This window comes from Lissotriton helveticus, chromosome 11 (genome assembly GCF_964261635.1).
Source record: "Lissotriton helveticus chromosome 11, aLisHel1.1, whole genome shotgun sequence".
NCBI lineage: Eukaryota > Metazoa > Chordata > Amphibia > Caudata > Salamandridae > Lissotriton > Lissotriton helveticus.
In genome coordinates, this window is record NC_136072.1 from 213,758,130 (window position 1) to 213,774,760 (window position 16,631).

The 16,631-nt window shown below is 41.2% G+C and overlaps 1 protein-coding gene across 2 annotated transcripts in view; it reads right to left on the reverse strand.

Moving 5' to 3' along the window:
* The window catches only part of LOC144792477 (arylacetamide deacetylase-like), a 503,713-nt gene that overhangs the window by 23,813 nt on the left and 463,269 nt on the right, over positions 1 to 16,631 (reverse strand). For both annotated transcript variants that reach the window (XM_078667512.1, XM_078667513.1), the window contains exon 4: positions 5,692 to 5,863. In XM_078667512.1, the coding sequence (XP_078523638.1) occupies positions 5,692 to 5,863 (172 nt within the window). The remainder of the gene's footprint in view (positions 1 to 5,691; positions 5,864 to 16,631) is intronic.

Sequence of the window (16,631 nt, forward strand, 5' to 3'; positions counted from 1 at the left end):
GGCACTATTTGTTTGTTTATATATTTCCCTTGTTGCTTTGCTATGTGCCTTCTTTTGAAGGTATAACGTACATGAATATCACCTATTGTGAGTCAGCTTAATGGATTTCACCTAACTGTTTTTTCAACTGAACAAATTTCCTTTAGAGAAAAGCTTAGACAGGGTCAGATTTCCACCATTGATTTTCCATTTCGGAGTTTTCATAGTGCCAGTTCTATTTGGTTCTCTGTAAAAGACAACATTTCTGGGATTTTTCATATCAGTCTTTTCCGGTTAAAAGCAATTGCCGTTAGCTGTAATTACTAGGCTTTGTTTGGTAGTATGCTACAAGAGCCAATGTTTTATTTGGGGATTGTGGTCACTTTCCACATGAGGAACTACATGGTACCCACTAATTCTGGTTGCTGTATATAGTCAATTATAGAATTTTGCTTTGAATTTTTTAATATAGGCACACTTATTTGATTATAGTGAGGGTCCTCTCGTAACATCACTTGATCAATTTGTTGTAGTTGGGTACCACACATCTGTATTTTGTCCCTACTTAATTTATTTGAAGCGTTCATAGTGACCATATGCATGTTAAAGTCTCCACAAATAATTAGGCTACTTCCCGGGTAATGATGTGTGAGGTTTTTAACTATTTCCTACAGGGTGGTAAGTTGCATCATTTGAATCAGTCTCTTTGTACTCAGATATACGTTCAATAAAATAATTGAAATTTGTAAGTGCATTTTAATGCATTTCAGTCAAATTAACTGAAAATCAATTTCCTGAGGCTTAGGGGCCCATTAGGATGGCGCACCCTAGCATTGCTGGGACTGGCCGCCAATGGTGCTGCGGTCCTGTGCCAGTGATTAGGATGCCACTGTGGCATCCTCCATTCCCAACATTGTGGCGGGCGGTGCTCACAGCACCGCCTGCCACAATGCTGGGAATGCACTGCGTGCATTGTCATGCAAAAGGTGACAGGCACCGCGAGGTGCCTGCCACCATGTCCATGACAATGCAGGGGGGCACCATAGGTATCCCCCATATGCACCCCCCACCCCCACAACATCCTGGGGATCCACAACGGGCCCCTGAAAGCAAAATCTGCATGCCTTTCCGTGGCGGCATTAAGACATCTTTCCACCCCCATGCTAATATGGATGGAGGTGTCGAGCAGACACCGCCACCATATTAAACCCCTTTTTGCCCAGGCGATTTGACAACCGGGCGGAAAAGCCACCGACGGTCTTCCCATCCGCCGTGGTACCCCCGCCATACTAATATTGCGGGGGTAAATATGGGTGGCAGGTGGGGAAGGATGTAGGGCGGATCGCCACCGACATGCGGGCGGTGGCGATCCGCCGTATATCCTAATAGACTCCTTAGTATCTAATTCCAATGAAATATCATTTTAAAGCCCCTCTTTCGCTCATCCATGTGAAGATAAGCGAGTTGTAGAAATTGAATATTCTTGATAGCAATAATGGCAGTGTTATTCACTTTCCAAGTTTCCTGGAACATAAGAATTTCAAAATTCTGTGAAAAGGTTATTGTATCACAATCTTCCAGCAGACTAGAAAGGCCATGTACGTTCCAGGAGCAAATCCCAATAGACTTTAGTGCTCCAACAGGGCGGTTCAACCATCAATCATTCCCAAATATCTTCCCTTAGTGAGGATAGTCGGTAACCAAGCCCAACCATCAGTTAGGGTCGACTTTTTTTAATTTGTTCACAAATGTGTGTACCTGGATGGAACTTGTGATCATAATGCCTGATGATAAGGCTGGATTCAATAATGGTCCATTTGCTCATTTTAGAACATTAGCATTCACTCCATGGTTTCTAAATGTCTTTATGCGTTAATGCCTCTCAAGTAAATTTGCTACCGCTTGAGTAAATTAACGATTCGAGCAGCATCAAAATTAACTCAAATGGGTGCAAACCTCGTACACTGCATGGTGCTGTTTGTGCTGATTTTTCAGCATTGCTCACACTACAGGCGCTGTATTGCAGCACGAGCAGAGCAACATGCATATTTTATACCCTTTGCTGAACTCCACAGAATCGTGGTGATTTTTCATGTAACTGCATGGAATTCTGTGAAGTGAAAGTCCCCAAGTTCTGTTCACCCCTGAAAAACCCCAAATCAATGCAGAATAGGGAAAATAGTAATGAATAAAAAGATACTACAACAACGAAAATCCAATCAGTAGAACTGGAGCTATTACATTTTAAAATGTTATGTAAAGATAGCTCTTAAAAGCACAAAATTCCTCTCTCACGCAACTGGCTGTACTATACTAGGGAATAGTCACAAGTTCAAACGGACTGCGATGGAGTGCAGGTCGGATTCCAGGACCAGGTTAGTCCCACTGAAAAAGTTACCTTCTCAAAGTCCAGTGCGAAGAGTTCCGAGGTGGAGGAGGCCGCAATGAGCATGGACAGAGTCACCGATGGTTGTTGCTGTAACATGAAGAGAGGCCAGGTATCATTGACTGTTGATGCTCTAGCGCGAAGAGCTGATCAGGCATTGTGGATGGTCGTTGCTGGAGCTCTGCTTTTGTGTTCACTGCGGTCTTTTGTTGCTATAGGCCGGAGTGCAAATGTTGTGTTGCCGATCGTCGCTGGAGGACGCTGTAGTGTGAAGAGCAGGTCTCACCAGAGCTTCACATTGGAGATTGTCAAAGGAGGCAGATTCTCAGTGTGAAGGGGCCCATTCATGGTTGCGAAGAGCCCTATTTCAATGTCATCTCTTCTTCTTTGGAGAAGCGCAAACTGGTGCCAGCCAAAGGTCCATCCCCTGGGGCACCTCATGGGGATCAATAACTCTCTCCAGTAGAGGCCTGCAGGGCTCAAGCAGGTTCAATTGCAAGTCCAGTGCAGCAGGTCAGCTGGGAAGTTGCACAGAGGCCCCTGAAGCTTGGTATGCCCCATATCTCACACAGAAGATAAGCTAACTGACCCTTGGAATCACTCAAGGGTCAGATACCTTATATTTCTACAAGTCATCCAACAATGTAAGTAGTCCAAGCATGGTCATGCCTTATCAATACTACTCTAAATTGAACCTCCTTAAAAATACAACTGTAGAAAATGTGTTTTGGGAATGTGTGTAACCCAAAAACAAGGTTTGCATAGCCCAGCAAATAAATAGGGAACAAATATAAATAACATAATAGCGAAATAACATACAAATACAAATTGCCCTTGTCGTAGGTTGGGTACGGTGACTGCCTTTGGCCTAAACCGGTAGGCAACCCAACTGCCTTCGACCGTACATAGTTGTGGTTGTCCTCTTGTGCAAGCTGTATCCAGGGTTTACATAAAGGCCATGCCAGCAGTGTTTTTGTTGCCTGTGAAGGCTGGATACAGGTATAGCTAAACACCAGCTCACAGCGAAAAGCCATATGAACAAACTACTTGAATTTAAACCAGCCAGGTTCTGTTACCAGAATAGGCTGCACACAACTGAAAAACATGCTGAATGTGATTGGTCTTAGGGCAGGTTGGGATCAGGGCCTGTCTTTCAGTCGTACATGGCCCACAACAGGTAAACTAGTAATAAGACATAGCATTGCCATCAAGGACTTCTGGTGACATCCTGAACTAGGAAGCTGGTGGCCTATTGATGGTTACTGTCAATAGAACCATGAAATGGCAAAATATGACCATATTGTGCTACCAGTTAAGTTATTATTTTATGTATCAGTGTTATGGCAATTAATTGGAAAAAGTGTTTTTCATGTACGGGAAAATTTTATTCAAAATAATAAATGAAATGCTGTACTACATTGTTTATCTATCTGCTATAAAATGAAGAGAACAATACTTAATTATTTAATTCGGAATGTAGAATTTTTGAAAAATAGCCCTTTCAGTTGTTGATCACAGACTTACGGCCTGATTTAGATAATGGCAGATCTGATCCTGTGTCTCTTTTCCAACAGTTATACTGCCTGCTAGCTTGGCGGTCCTCCCGCTGTATTTAGAAGTGTGCAGGTCAATGGAGGGAAGACTGTCGGAGTCCCGCCAACTCCAATAGAATCTTCCTCCCATGTTGATGGCATTAGAGGCAGAACAGCTGTTGGAGGGAGTTCCGCCAAGAATACTGCAGAGCTGATTATGATGTGCCCTTCCGTCGAGGCAACTGTGGCATGTAAACTTCCATATTTGGGTTGGTAGAAACAAAGAAAAAGAGGTGAAAACATACCTTCTTTCGGGTTCCCACTTCTGTTTTCATCTTGAAACCCGTTGTTCAGGTCCTTCCTGCACAGCTACTACTTCACCACAACACTAAGCCACCCAGTTGTTGCTATGATCTATGGTAGGCTTCTGTGTCAATTGTCTCACTATGAATTGTGTGTTAACATTTGCTTTAGCCTTTTGAATGTTTACATTTGCTTTTACATGTAATTTGTTTTTGTGTAATGCATGAGTGTTCATCTTACAACTTATCATGGTAAAATATACACATCTGTATTGGCACTAACAAAAATATTTCTTTGATGGTGGTGGTTGTGGGTGTTGTGCTTGTGGTGCCTGCAGGTGTACATTCAACAGTGTGTGTATGTTGTTGGTGTGCAATGCAATATATTAAAAAAAGTGCATTCCACATTACCTACATATACATATTGACAGTTTCACAACATATATGTGTAGTGAGATACTGATAAATAGTACTTGCCTGTCTCTACACCCTCATGGACTCACTCCATCAGAACTCTGCCACCAGGACACCACCAGCACAACAGGAACATCTAAATCGGCTCAGCGCAATCCTGATGGCCTGATGGAGTACTGTTAGCCAACTAAGAAGACGGCTGATGCAGCGGACAACAGTCTGTTGATGTCACATATAAATACGGAGGTCAGGACACCGTCACCTCAACTTGGAACCGCTGCTGCGGTGGGACAACAGAAGTCCCACCAACATCTAATTCAGGCCCTTAGTTTAGAACGGGGTGAGATTTTGAAACTGTTGACATTAAGTTGCAGTAAACAGTGGGCAATGACTGGATTTAGAATCCTCATGTTTTCTTTCATAAAAAGATTTCTGATGAAACAATGAGAAATAGGTATTGCCAATCGAATTATATGATTCTGTGGCATTAGCATTTAACATATGAATATGTATGTACAACACTTGGCATGTGATGTGGAGCTTTCAATTAAAAGTATTAATTTGTGCTGAAAATGCACTGCACCGTGGTGTATAATTTGTGGTTTTCTGTTCCATAATTTGGACATTTTCTGCAGAATGTGGATAATTCTGCTGCATAATTTTGATCACAATTGCTGCATAATTCTACTTTCCCTGGCAGTGGTAAAAGTCATCTGAGGTGTTTGGGGGCTTTCATCATGATGGATCCCATTTTCCACACGGATCCTTGAAATATGTCCATGTTTTATGTGTGTCCAAGAAATTTGGACGGAACAACCAGTATTGCCGTTGCATAAATCGGATTCATGCAAATGAAATTGATGAAAATCACACTATTAACTGATAATCCACAAATAAACGTTTGTCTAGAATAACTTCAGAAAATCCCAGAAGGCTTATGCCATAAAAACGTTCTTCTTGGTATAGAAATATCCAGAAAATAACTTTCACTGCCAACACATAGAGAAAAGTGGTAAAGTTTTGTTTTGTTGAGGTTATTTCATTTTTAACACGCATGCTTTACAACTGGCATGTTTACCTGCTGTGCCACAGCTGCAGCTAGATTCCCTCCGGCACTGTCTCCTGACACACAGACTCTCTCAGGATCCACATGATACTGAGCAAGAACGTCCTTCTGAAGAAAAAACTTGGCTACAGAATAAACGTCTTCAAACTGCGTTGGAAAATGAAAGTGTGGTGCCAATCGGTAGCTGTGTGACACAAAACAAATAAACAGAAAACGTCGTTAAATGTTTTACATGTTATTACTTCACTTACTTTTGCAACTCATATTGTTAATGATAAGTTACATGTTTTGAAAACTCCTCTAAATTACACAACACTATTGTTCTGCTGGGAAAGCCAACAATGGCTGTTAAGTACTTATCTTGTGCATACTTTTCACAGTTGGCTGAATAATTTAAGAAGACACTAAACGAACTGCCTATTAGCCTGAGGGAGGAAGGGAAGTATTAGAAATACATTTTATAATTTAAATAAGCTAAAGTTGGATTTTTTCGGTGAACAATTAAAACGCAACAATTAAAATGTGTAAACATTTTTACAGGGGGGGGGGGGCTATTTGCTAAGATTCTATAGTCCTTACAAACAAGTGTTCGGATAGACAAAGAAGTTTATAACCTTCCTTAAATGTTATGTTATGAACTAAAAAATGTGTACCATAATATTGTCTTTTTTAAGTGACCCTCTAAACCCTGACTCTCTAACTCCTTATGAAGTAATGTTCTTAGTTGGACTGGCTCCACTGGCTCCACGAATTCAGGAGCATAATATCAACAACTGGCGATATTTATCGCTAAATAAGCTTAGCGACACTTTTTTTATCGCTGCGCATCGCCGGATTTTATTGCAGAGATAACGTGCTATTAGCAACATTTATCTCCAATGCGATAAAATGTCCGGCGATATCGGCGAAATGCGTGAATATCGCTGGGAATCCAGCGACATTCAGGCATTAACGCCAATAGGGTCTTAATCTGAATATCCAAATCCCATTGGATATTCAGGTTAAGAAGTGGTCTGAGCAGGGGTTAGTTTTCAGCGATATTCGCGCTTTGCCCACATTTTTTAATCGCTACACCTGCGTTGATAATAGGCGATAGTGATGTTAGCGACTGCTTACGGTCGCTAACAGGTTGGGTACACCCACTTTGCATGTCATTAGCGATAAATATCGCTGACATGCAAGGTGGGCCCCAAACCGCTTGTTATCACCTAAAAGCTGTCGCTAACTGATGTTAGCGACAACTTGCTAATAGGGCGATGAAATTATTGCCACTTTGCGGCCGAAAACGTCCGCAAAAGCGGCGATAATTTCATTTCACCTGCCTTGGTAATATGCCCCTGAGTTTGTAGGGCATTTGCAATGAAATAGTCCTCAAATAATGATTTTGAAGGAAAATGTAGATAGAGGGTTCCAGCATTTATTCTTCCACAATTTAGAGTTGTCTGCTATAGATCCATACAGTCATGACCCTTGATGCGAGTCTGAAGTATTAACTGCCTGTCTCTGTAAGTTTGTCCACCATCTTAAATATAATCCCTCCATTCTTTCTAACGGTACAAGCAACTCCCTTATATAGAGATGCTGCAATAATAATGACCTCTTTTACCCAGCCACTTGCTTCAATCGACAATGACCCTTCTGACATTGTGAGTTACCCTCCACATTTAGATCTTAGAAGAATAACTGAAACATTGCCCTGCCTTTTCTAGGCGGCTAGCTGCCGCTTCACATTAACCAACAACATTTTTTATATGAATGTACTATTTAATTGAATCCCATTCTCTGTTTTCCTTTTAACTCTCCCTGCCTCAACCAATAGTATGGTCCCAGGGTCGAAGATCCTATGTACCTATTCACCAAAGGCGAATTAATTCAATATTTGTATTCGTGTTTGGATGAATTACACACTCTGATGTGTGGATAGGGGTGCAAGAGTGTACTATAACATCAATGGCATTACTCGTATCTAATCTATTCTAAAAGCTCATTGAAGGGGTCAACCTGCTACTCCCAAATTACAAACCATGCAGCGCAGCTCGCATATACCACACACTCGAATAAACAAAAGTAAGGAGATTTCTCTCAATTGCTGGCCCTTTCACTCATATTTATCAGCTTGAAAAATCATTCAATATAGTTTTCGCTTCTTACATCGTGCAGAGTGTGTGAATCATCCGTGAACAAAATACTAATGCAAAATTTCGGCCTGTGCACCAGTATCTGAAACTCTGAGAAACTCCTAATGCAGTTTGGACTGGACCGTTTCCATGAGGAACAGGGTCAAGACTGATTTGCATATGGCTGGGTCCAAACTGACATGGTGAGAAAAAAACGATGGATTAAACCCAGATCGTTGTGACTGGGGGTGAATGTTTGCATTGTTCAGCATTCCATCCATCATCTGTTCCTTTTATGGATAGTTTAATCAGCAACGGAAAAATGCTGTGTCACCTGCATTGGTACACACAAAGCACAACTCTCACATCTTGCCAATAAATATTTCTTTTATCCTGTAATCCTCTGAATAGGCAATCACAGCCCGTAATGACTACCTAGGCTTCAGCTTGCTAAGGGCCAGATGTAGGAAGCCTAATTCCGGTCGGTAACGGCCGAAATTACCGAATGACCGGAATTAGGCTTTTCAGATGTAGGTGGCCAAATTGTAGGATTCGGTAATTTACCGAATCGGTAACTTAAGGAATCGGTAAATTACCGAATTCTTAACATACCGATTCGGTAAATTACTGAATCCTTAATGTAGAGAACAGTCAAGTGAGTGCTTTTTACATTTAAGGATTTGTTATTTACCACTAACTATTAGTTGGTGGTAAATTCCGAATAGCTTTTAAAAAGCAATTTTGTGCTTTTTATTCAGTGCCATGTGGCAGACATACATACCTAAAATAAACATGTATATACATACTCTCACACCCACTCACATGCTTGTACAGGTACTGTTACAGCTATTCACAAACTCTACAGACACATTTACACCCATCTGCGAACCCATGCTGAGACTCTCACACTCACACTTACACGTAAACAGACACGCAAATCCACTCACATACCCATGCAAACCTTCTCACACCTAGTGTTACACCCATACAGACACTGTTACACTCATTCACAAACCCATGGAGACATGACCATATCCATTGACAAACCTAAACAGACTCCTACACCCATAATTACACCTATACACAAACACTTTCACACCTAGTGACATACTCATTGAGATACTCTCCCTCCCATTCAGAAACCCATACGGACACTGTCATACCCATACTTACACCCCTACCGTTGTGATGTATTCCTATAGGTTCTGTATCGATCCCCCTATTCCTGACCCTGTTCTGGTTAACAAGTTAACTAGCAGCCATCCCATGATGCAGAAACCGTTATCTGATTAAGCCACACCACGGCACAGGAACGCGTTATCTGATTAGGTCATAACGCTTGCCATCTAATTAGGCAAGCAATATTCCTCCAGCCCCTGATAAGGCATACGGAGTTCTCAAAACAAATCAAACCTATGACAACCTGGGAAAAACCCTGCGGCCATTGTTTTGATTTCACCGAGAACTTCAGCAAAAGAATGTGCTAACGACCAGTTCGTATGACATCCTTATTGACGTATCTATGTCCATCCTTACGTCAATCTCGGCACCTTACAGGTATAAATATTACCGATATTGCCTTAAGCAAACACACGCGGTGGTGACGAGATCGGAGCAGCCAGACTTGCCGAAGCCCAGCACAGAGCGGACCCCGCTGGCGCAGCCCCGCCTTCCTGACGCGCTGAGAACGAGACGCTGCTTTCTCCTGCCGAGAAATCCAGCTCCGGCGCTTCCAAGCAGCCCTTGCAGGCAGCCTGGAATATCGAGACCAAAGACGAGAGATACCATCCCTCAACCATCCTAGATTCCAGGTACAGAACTGAATAACCCCTTGCAGAGAATTCTTGAGTCAGTCACTTGGCAAAACAAACGTAACTTAAACTGCTACTTTCTATTCCCGCCCACGTATTAGGCTTAGGTCAGGTACACCGGGGTAGGCGTAGTTAGAAGCACCAGTTGAGTACGATTAGTCAAATGTATATATGTATGTATCTATTTTATCAATTTTAAACCACCATATGGCTTAGAAACCATATAAATGTTTTTACAGTATTATTTTATACTTCTGCTTTTATTGTATGCACTTTACTTAACCATAAGTATTGCGATAATATCGATCCATTTCTCTTGTACGAGAAAAGAGACTGATCAATAAATAACATCTTTTATTGAACACACCCGTCTCTTCCTTTTCTCTACAATCTGGTGAAACTAAGAATGCACGTACTGACTGAGTAAAATAAGTTGTCTTTTGTTTTCACACGACTCTAGAGATACACTCTTGATTAGGGGAGAGCACAGTTGTCATGTTCTATGGTTGTCAGAAACTAAATCCCTTCTTGTCTATCCAGGGAGGTTCAACTCCTCCTTGCCTATTCGAGAAAGTTTCTAGTGAACTCTGAGCTAGCTGGCAAACCCAAAACTTTAAGTCTAATATCGACAGTAGAAGACCTATTTAACGTCTGGTCTAGGCCTATACTATTGAAGGTATTATTCCAATGCGCAGAGCCTATTGGGATAATAGGAACTACACTACATGGCGCCCAAACGTTTGGAAAGGCGATAAAACTAACGCAAGACATTAGAGTAACTTAGTCGTGCTTTTTCACTCAGACCCCTTTTTTCCCATAATACTCCAAAGACGTCTGGAGTGGGTGAAAGGACATATCCGCCAAACCTCGCAGGAGGAAACTCCTATGTATGGTTCTTGGTTTAGTCAACGTTGAAGGATACACTGTTCCAAAATATTGTGCATCTAATCTTTGTTTCCATAAGAAACCTGATCTGCAAACAAACGGAATAACCTTCTGGACAGTACAATGTCAGACAGTGAAGGAGAAAGAGAGGCAGTTAGAATAGCAGCTGAACTCGTAGCAGCTGATAATACTATGCAAGAAGCAGACCCGGATATAATACTCATCCCGGTCAACATAAGAAAATCTATAACTTTAAAACTTATAGAAAATGCACTGACACCTAGAGGTGGCACAGTCATATTCGTAATAGAGGCACAAGAATATCGGCAGACAGAGGTATTCTATTCATGGATACACTTTCCAGCAGCAAACGCTGTAACAAAGCACTTCCACTATTACAAAACAGAGGAACCTCCTAATGAGTACACTCCTTTCGAGGAGGTGAAAGTACCACTTAAATTTCAAGAGCACCTGCTCTTGTTTAATGGCGCCCTAAAACACAATAATCACATCACCAGGCTCGGTCCATTAGGTAGACCAGGAGCAACGTGGCCGGTCCTAGCCGGATACACACCACATCCAGACATCGAAAGAATGTCTGCAGCAGATCTTTTAATACAACTAAAACAATTAATAAAAGTACATAGACAATTAATCCAATATGTAATGCGGACTTCAACAGTCCAACCAGCAATTAAAATTCCACAGCTGACCCCTCATCAGGGGAATACAAATAAAATTACACCACAGAACATACAGTCCTGCCTAGGTAAAGTACCAGCTAAACGGGAACAAATACCATTCTGGTTAGCACAAAAAATCACCCAAATAGAAGCGGTGTTTCCAGACACCACCCCGTTAGAAAAACACAGGATTCTGACTATCTGTCTTCCAATGGGAATCGCACCACACGTGGAGGACTGTGACACTTGGGGTACAGTCTTTGCTTCCATTTACACAAAAACGCATGGTGTTCTATCCATCTCGGTAATACCAGATGTGCTAAAACAAATTCAAGATGAATACGGTCCAGAACCCGCTTTAACTCTCGGTATGAAATTACTAAAAGACTTCAAGCAGGTCTCGGCAATACTATTAGCCAACATAAAGGGAGAAGCAGCAACGGTGGCGATCCACAAAAAGGTTAAAAGAGACAGATATAGCAGACCAACCAGCTGAAATTGCCAGAATTATAGAAAAATCCTATGAGGAACTAGGTAGAGACAGTTTAGGTGGAATACCAGTAAAACCACAACTGATTGAAAGTCCTGAAAAAGTATTTTTTTAAAATAATTTACCAACACAAAAAAAGAGCTGGGATGGAAACAAACAATCCAATCCTAAAGAAAAGAAATTCCAGTCCAGAGGAAGGTCTTCTCGGCGAAGAGAAAGATCTCCGAACCAAGGACGCAGGTCTCCCCAAAGTGAGCCCTTTGGGAAAAAATACAATCTTAGAAATAGGGATAATATAAAGAAGCCTGATAGATATCAAGAAATTGATACACGTCCCTCTCAATCTTTTCAGACTTCCTCGCAGAAATCGGAAAGAAGAGGACGATCAGAACACAGGGGAGAGCACGTCAAGTCCAAAGACAAGGAACCTGCTCATCTAAAAAAGAAATTACAATTTACGAAAAAGAAGGTAGCCAGTATTAAAGTAATTAACAATGCCGAGAATACTGAGGACACAACTGAAAAACGGAGAATGGGCTCAGACAATGCTAGACAGCGCAGCAGAAGTGAGCATAGCTCGCAAAGTCCTTATGAATCATCTGGAGACAGTGGACACGAATGAATACCTTCAAGTGGAAACTGCAGACACCAGAGTTAGCAAACCTCACAAAATATATGAAATAACGTTACGTATAGAAGGGGATAAGACTAGGAAAATAAGGGGCCTATTTTGGGATAATCTCTCCAAGGGCTATGACATCCTTCTAGCTGAAAAAGACTGGCCACCAGAGTTTGTCAGGGACTGCCCTCATGGCGAAGAAATAATTATGCCTGCCTTCTCAAATCATATTCCAATTCATAAAAAATACACACTTGCTAGGAAGTGGGCAGTAGCTCAAGCTCCTGCTTTATATAAAAATCATGTAGGATGGGATGAGGACTCTCCTCCTCACAAAATCCAGTTAAAATCACAACCTACTGCACAAAGACAGTATCCAATCAAGCAAGAAGCTAAAAAACAGGTAAAAGAGATCCTAGATCAACTAGAATACCAGGGGGTGATTGAAACTTGCACCTCACAAATGAACAACCCTTTGTTTCCTGTCTCCAAACCAGACAATTCATATCGTCTAGTTTTGGATTACAGACACCTTAACTCATGTTGCAAAACTTTTGCAGTGCAAAACTCGCATAGTGCTGCACTAATGAATAACATAGTGCGCAAAAAATACAAAACAACATTAGACATCTCTAATGGATTCTTTTGTCAAAATATAGCACCAGAGAGCAGATACTTGTCCGCATTCTCAATAAATGGCGCTCAAAAACAATTCTGTCGGTTACCCCAGGGGTACAAGAACAGCCCAGGATTATTCTCAGCGAGAGTAACAGAGTTACTACAAACATATGATGACGAAGCATTATCTTATGTCGACGACATATACCTAACAGATGATGACTTGGATACTCACTTGAAGAGAGTGAACACCATAATACTTGGGTTCGCAGCAGAGGGTTACAAATTCAACTTTAAAAAATCTAGAATTGCCCATCTAACAGTCCTGTTCTTAGGATATGAATTATCAAGTGAAGGCAAAAGCCTGGCTGACAATTTCCTAGAGAAATGTGCCGTACTCCAAGCACCTAGAACACTAAAAAACCTACAGTCAATTCTAGGCTTCCTAAATTTCGGAAGAACATACATTGCAAATTACGCAGAAAGGGTCAAACCCCTTTATGATCTAATAAAACCAGATTTTAAAAGAACCAATTGGACTCAAATACACACAGAAATTCTGAGATCCTTACAAACAGACATGTTAATTAAAACAAAATTAGAAACACGTGATAACACATGCAATATTGTGATTCGAGTCATCCCAGGAAGATGCGGATTCACATACCTGACCTCTAATGAGGGAGAAAAGGTACCGATTGCATTCAAATCACACTTGTACACAGAAGCTGAAAAGAAGTTCAGCATTAAAGAAAACATTGTTCATGCAGTTCAAACCGCAATAGCTAGAGAAAAAGATAAAGCTGACGGTAGACGTATCACAGTCAGAACAGCAGAACCAGCCTTTGAGGCATTAACAACACCGTGTAATTTACCAACAACAGCATTGAATCCGGAATGGATACAATGGGTGAATTCCATTACAATGGACAAAGTAAAATACTACTTTGATCCAGAACTAAAGGAATTAAAATATCTAGAATATGAAAGAACATTCCCTCTGCCAATAGACATTCTGCCATTACGACAATACGCTTGTGTAATCTATACAGACGGACATGCTCAACCCTCCGTTTGGGGAGATCAAGCTTACAACCCCACATGTGAGATTACAAAAGAAGTGTGGCGCGGAGGTAAACTAAGACCTCTATTAACAAAAACACACTCAGTAGAAACTAATTCAGAACAACAGACTGAAATAATAGCATTGAAATTGGCGCTAGATAATGCAGATCGCGAATTCCCGACACTTATAGTGTCCGATTCATATTACTGCATCAAATCATATAACAACGATTTGCAGAAATGGATTCAAAACGGTTACAAAGATGACACAGGTGCAACAATACAGCAAAAACTGCTTTGGAAACAAATAGTTCTGTTACAGAAAGAACTACCAAAGACTCACGTGATACACTCACTGAGTCATCAGCGTGATGGCGTTCACGTTGCAGGGAATTCATTGGCTGAGACAGCCACAGCGGTAGCAACTAAATCGGCTTCCGTAGCTAGAAAAAAGCGTACAGTGAAATACATTGACGGTGAAACAGTGCTGGCGGTGAGAACGTCATCAAAAGGCGACTGCTCAGCGCTACCGATCAACTATCCACTCAATTATACATACATAATCGATGCAAACTCTGTTCCTTTTGCTCGAATCCCTGGAGTGGGGGATAGAGTAATTCCAAACATGGACAGGAGAACTTTGTTAATTGTAGACACACATATAGGTGAGGGTCTTAGTCATCTCAAACTAAAAGATTCTCTGGAAGAACTACAATCAGTGTACTGGTGGCCAGGCATGAGCCTGCAGCATCACATTTTTGTAAAAAAATGCCCGGACTGCAACAGAGATCGCAGCGGCGAGAGAAACGGTGTAATACCATGGCGTTTCACTCAAGAAGGGCTAAACAATAATCAATAAGACCAGTGTAAATAATGCGTCCTATTAACAAACAAAGACTAGTTTCCACTTATAATGTAGACCCCAGCACTCGGCTGACGTCGGGACTGTTATACAAAGATTTGCGAGTCTAAATGGCATATACGCTAGGAGCATGCTACGTTTGACCAATGTTTTCACTTTAATCATTGCCAAATGAGCATAGCACAGCGGGATTCTTCTCACTTCCTTCCTGAGGGATACGGGATGGTGTAAAGAAAAAACCAAGGCATAAAGCTATCTATAACAGAAAGGATATTAGGTTCGGGAGCTGGGTGGGTCAAACATCTAATAAGTGTCCAACGTAGTCTAAACAACCTGCCAAGAAATTCTCTGAAGGGATTCAGTCCGTACGAATTGTTGTTTGGGACTAGGATGATGGTCTTAGATCTTGACAGTCAGACTTCAGTGGTGAAGGAAAAAAGCTTTGATATCAAAGATCGTTTGGCTATTTTGCAGGACTTAAACGAAACAAGAAAAGACCTGAGCAACATAAAGTTGAAACAGCAGCCAACAACCACTGAAGAACCACCACCTGTCCCAGCAAGACCTGTCTGGATTCCAAAAGTCGGTGATCTAGTCAGAGAAAAGATCGCGGTAAAGAAGGAATTTGGGCCTTCTTACAGAAAAGCAGTTCCTGTCTTGTCTATCAACGGGACAAGATCAGTTGTACTACCACCACTTGCTGGTAAAAAGGAGAACCGAGTTGTATCCATCGACCTGGTAAAACCACAATCATGTGGCCGATAACAAACAGTAGGCCAAGTGGACTCCCGATAAGTAGTAGAACACCAAGGTTTGCTACAAATACAGAGGTCCTAACTAAGAGGCTAATCACATTCGAAACGCCTACAGAACAGCAACAAGGACTATGCAACAATGCATTGGAACTCACACCTCTAAAAACCCAAATAAAAACATTTAGTAGAGACGCACCAACCTACAATGAAGTAACAAACGAATATGCAAGAAACAGTAATCCTGAAGCAATTGGAACAATTGACAGAACGGCATCCGGCTACTTCATAAACTTCAATGATTCCTCTGAAGACCTCAGTGAATCAAAAACACAGCCATCAACAAAAACCTTTATAGATAAAGCTAAGGAACTTTTGAAACAACTGAAAGAAACCTATCTGATTTCTCCATGGATTGAATTTTGGGTGGCCTTTGGTGCATTTATCCTCATACTTTGGCTCATCATGGTACTATGCTTGGGACGCTTCATTAAAGGAAAATATGCTAAAATGGACACAGCAAGCCAGAAAATCAACTTGATCCTCAAGCCACACACGTCTTCACACGTCGAGAAAAGAGAACTTTCTTCAGTCAACTTCACAGCCAATCCTATACCGGGTGGGGTAGCATGGGACAACACTGACTATGAAATTTATGGTCCGGTTGAAATCCTGAAATATCCACACCAAATCAAGATCTCGTTGAGTGACTTTGTAAAACCAAGCTCATTTGCTGATGATTGGGACTTTGAAAGTATAAATGATATGATGTCTGACCTAGTGATGTCTGCTAAATTTACCAAACATGATTATTTGCAGGGTTCGTCTAATTATGATAGTATGTACTGTTACAACCACTATGGTAACCATTTTCTACATAAATCTGCACAACCTAGAAATGTTTTAAATTATAATCAATGGGAACATTGTGCAACCCCTCCAAAAGGAAGCTCAAGAACATTTTATGACAAATATTCATACTTTTCAGGGTTCAACACAAGTAATGCTGAAACATTTTATTTCAAATTGTCAAATAAGACAGGAACAAAA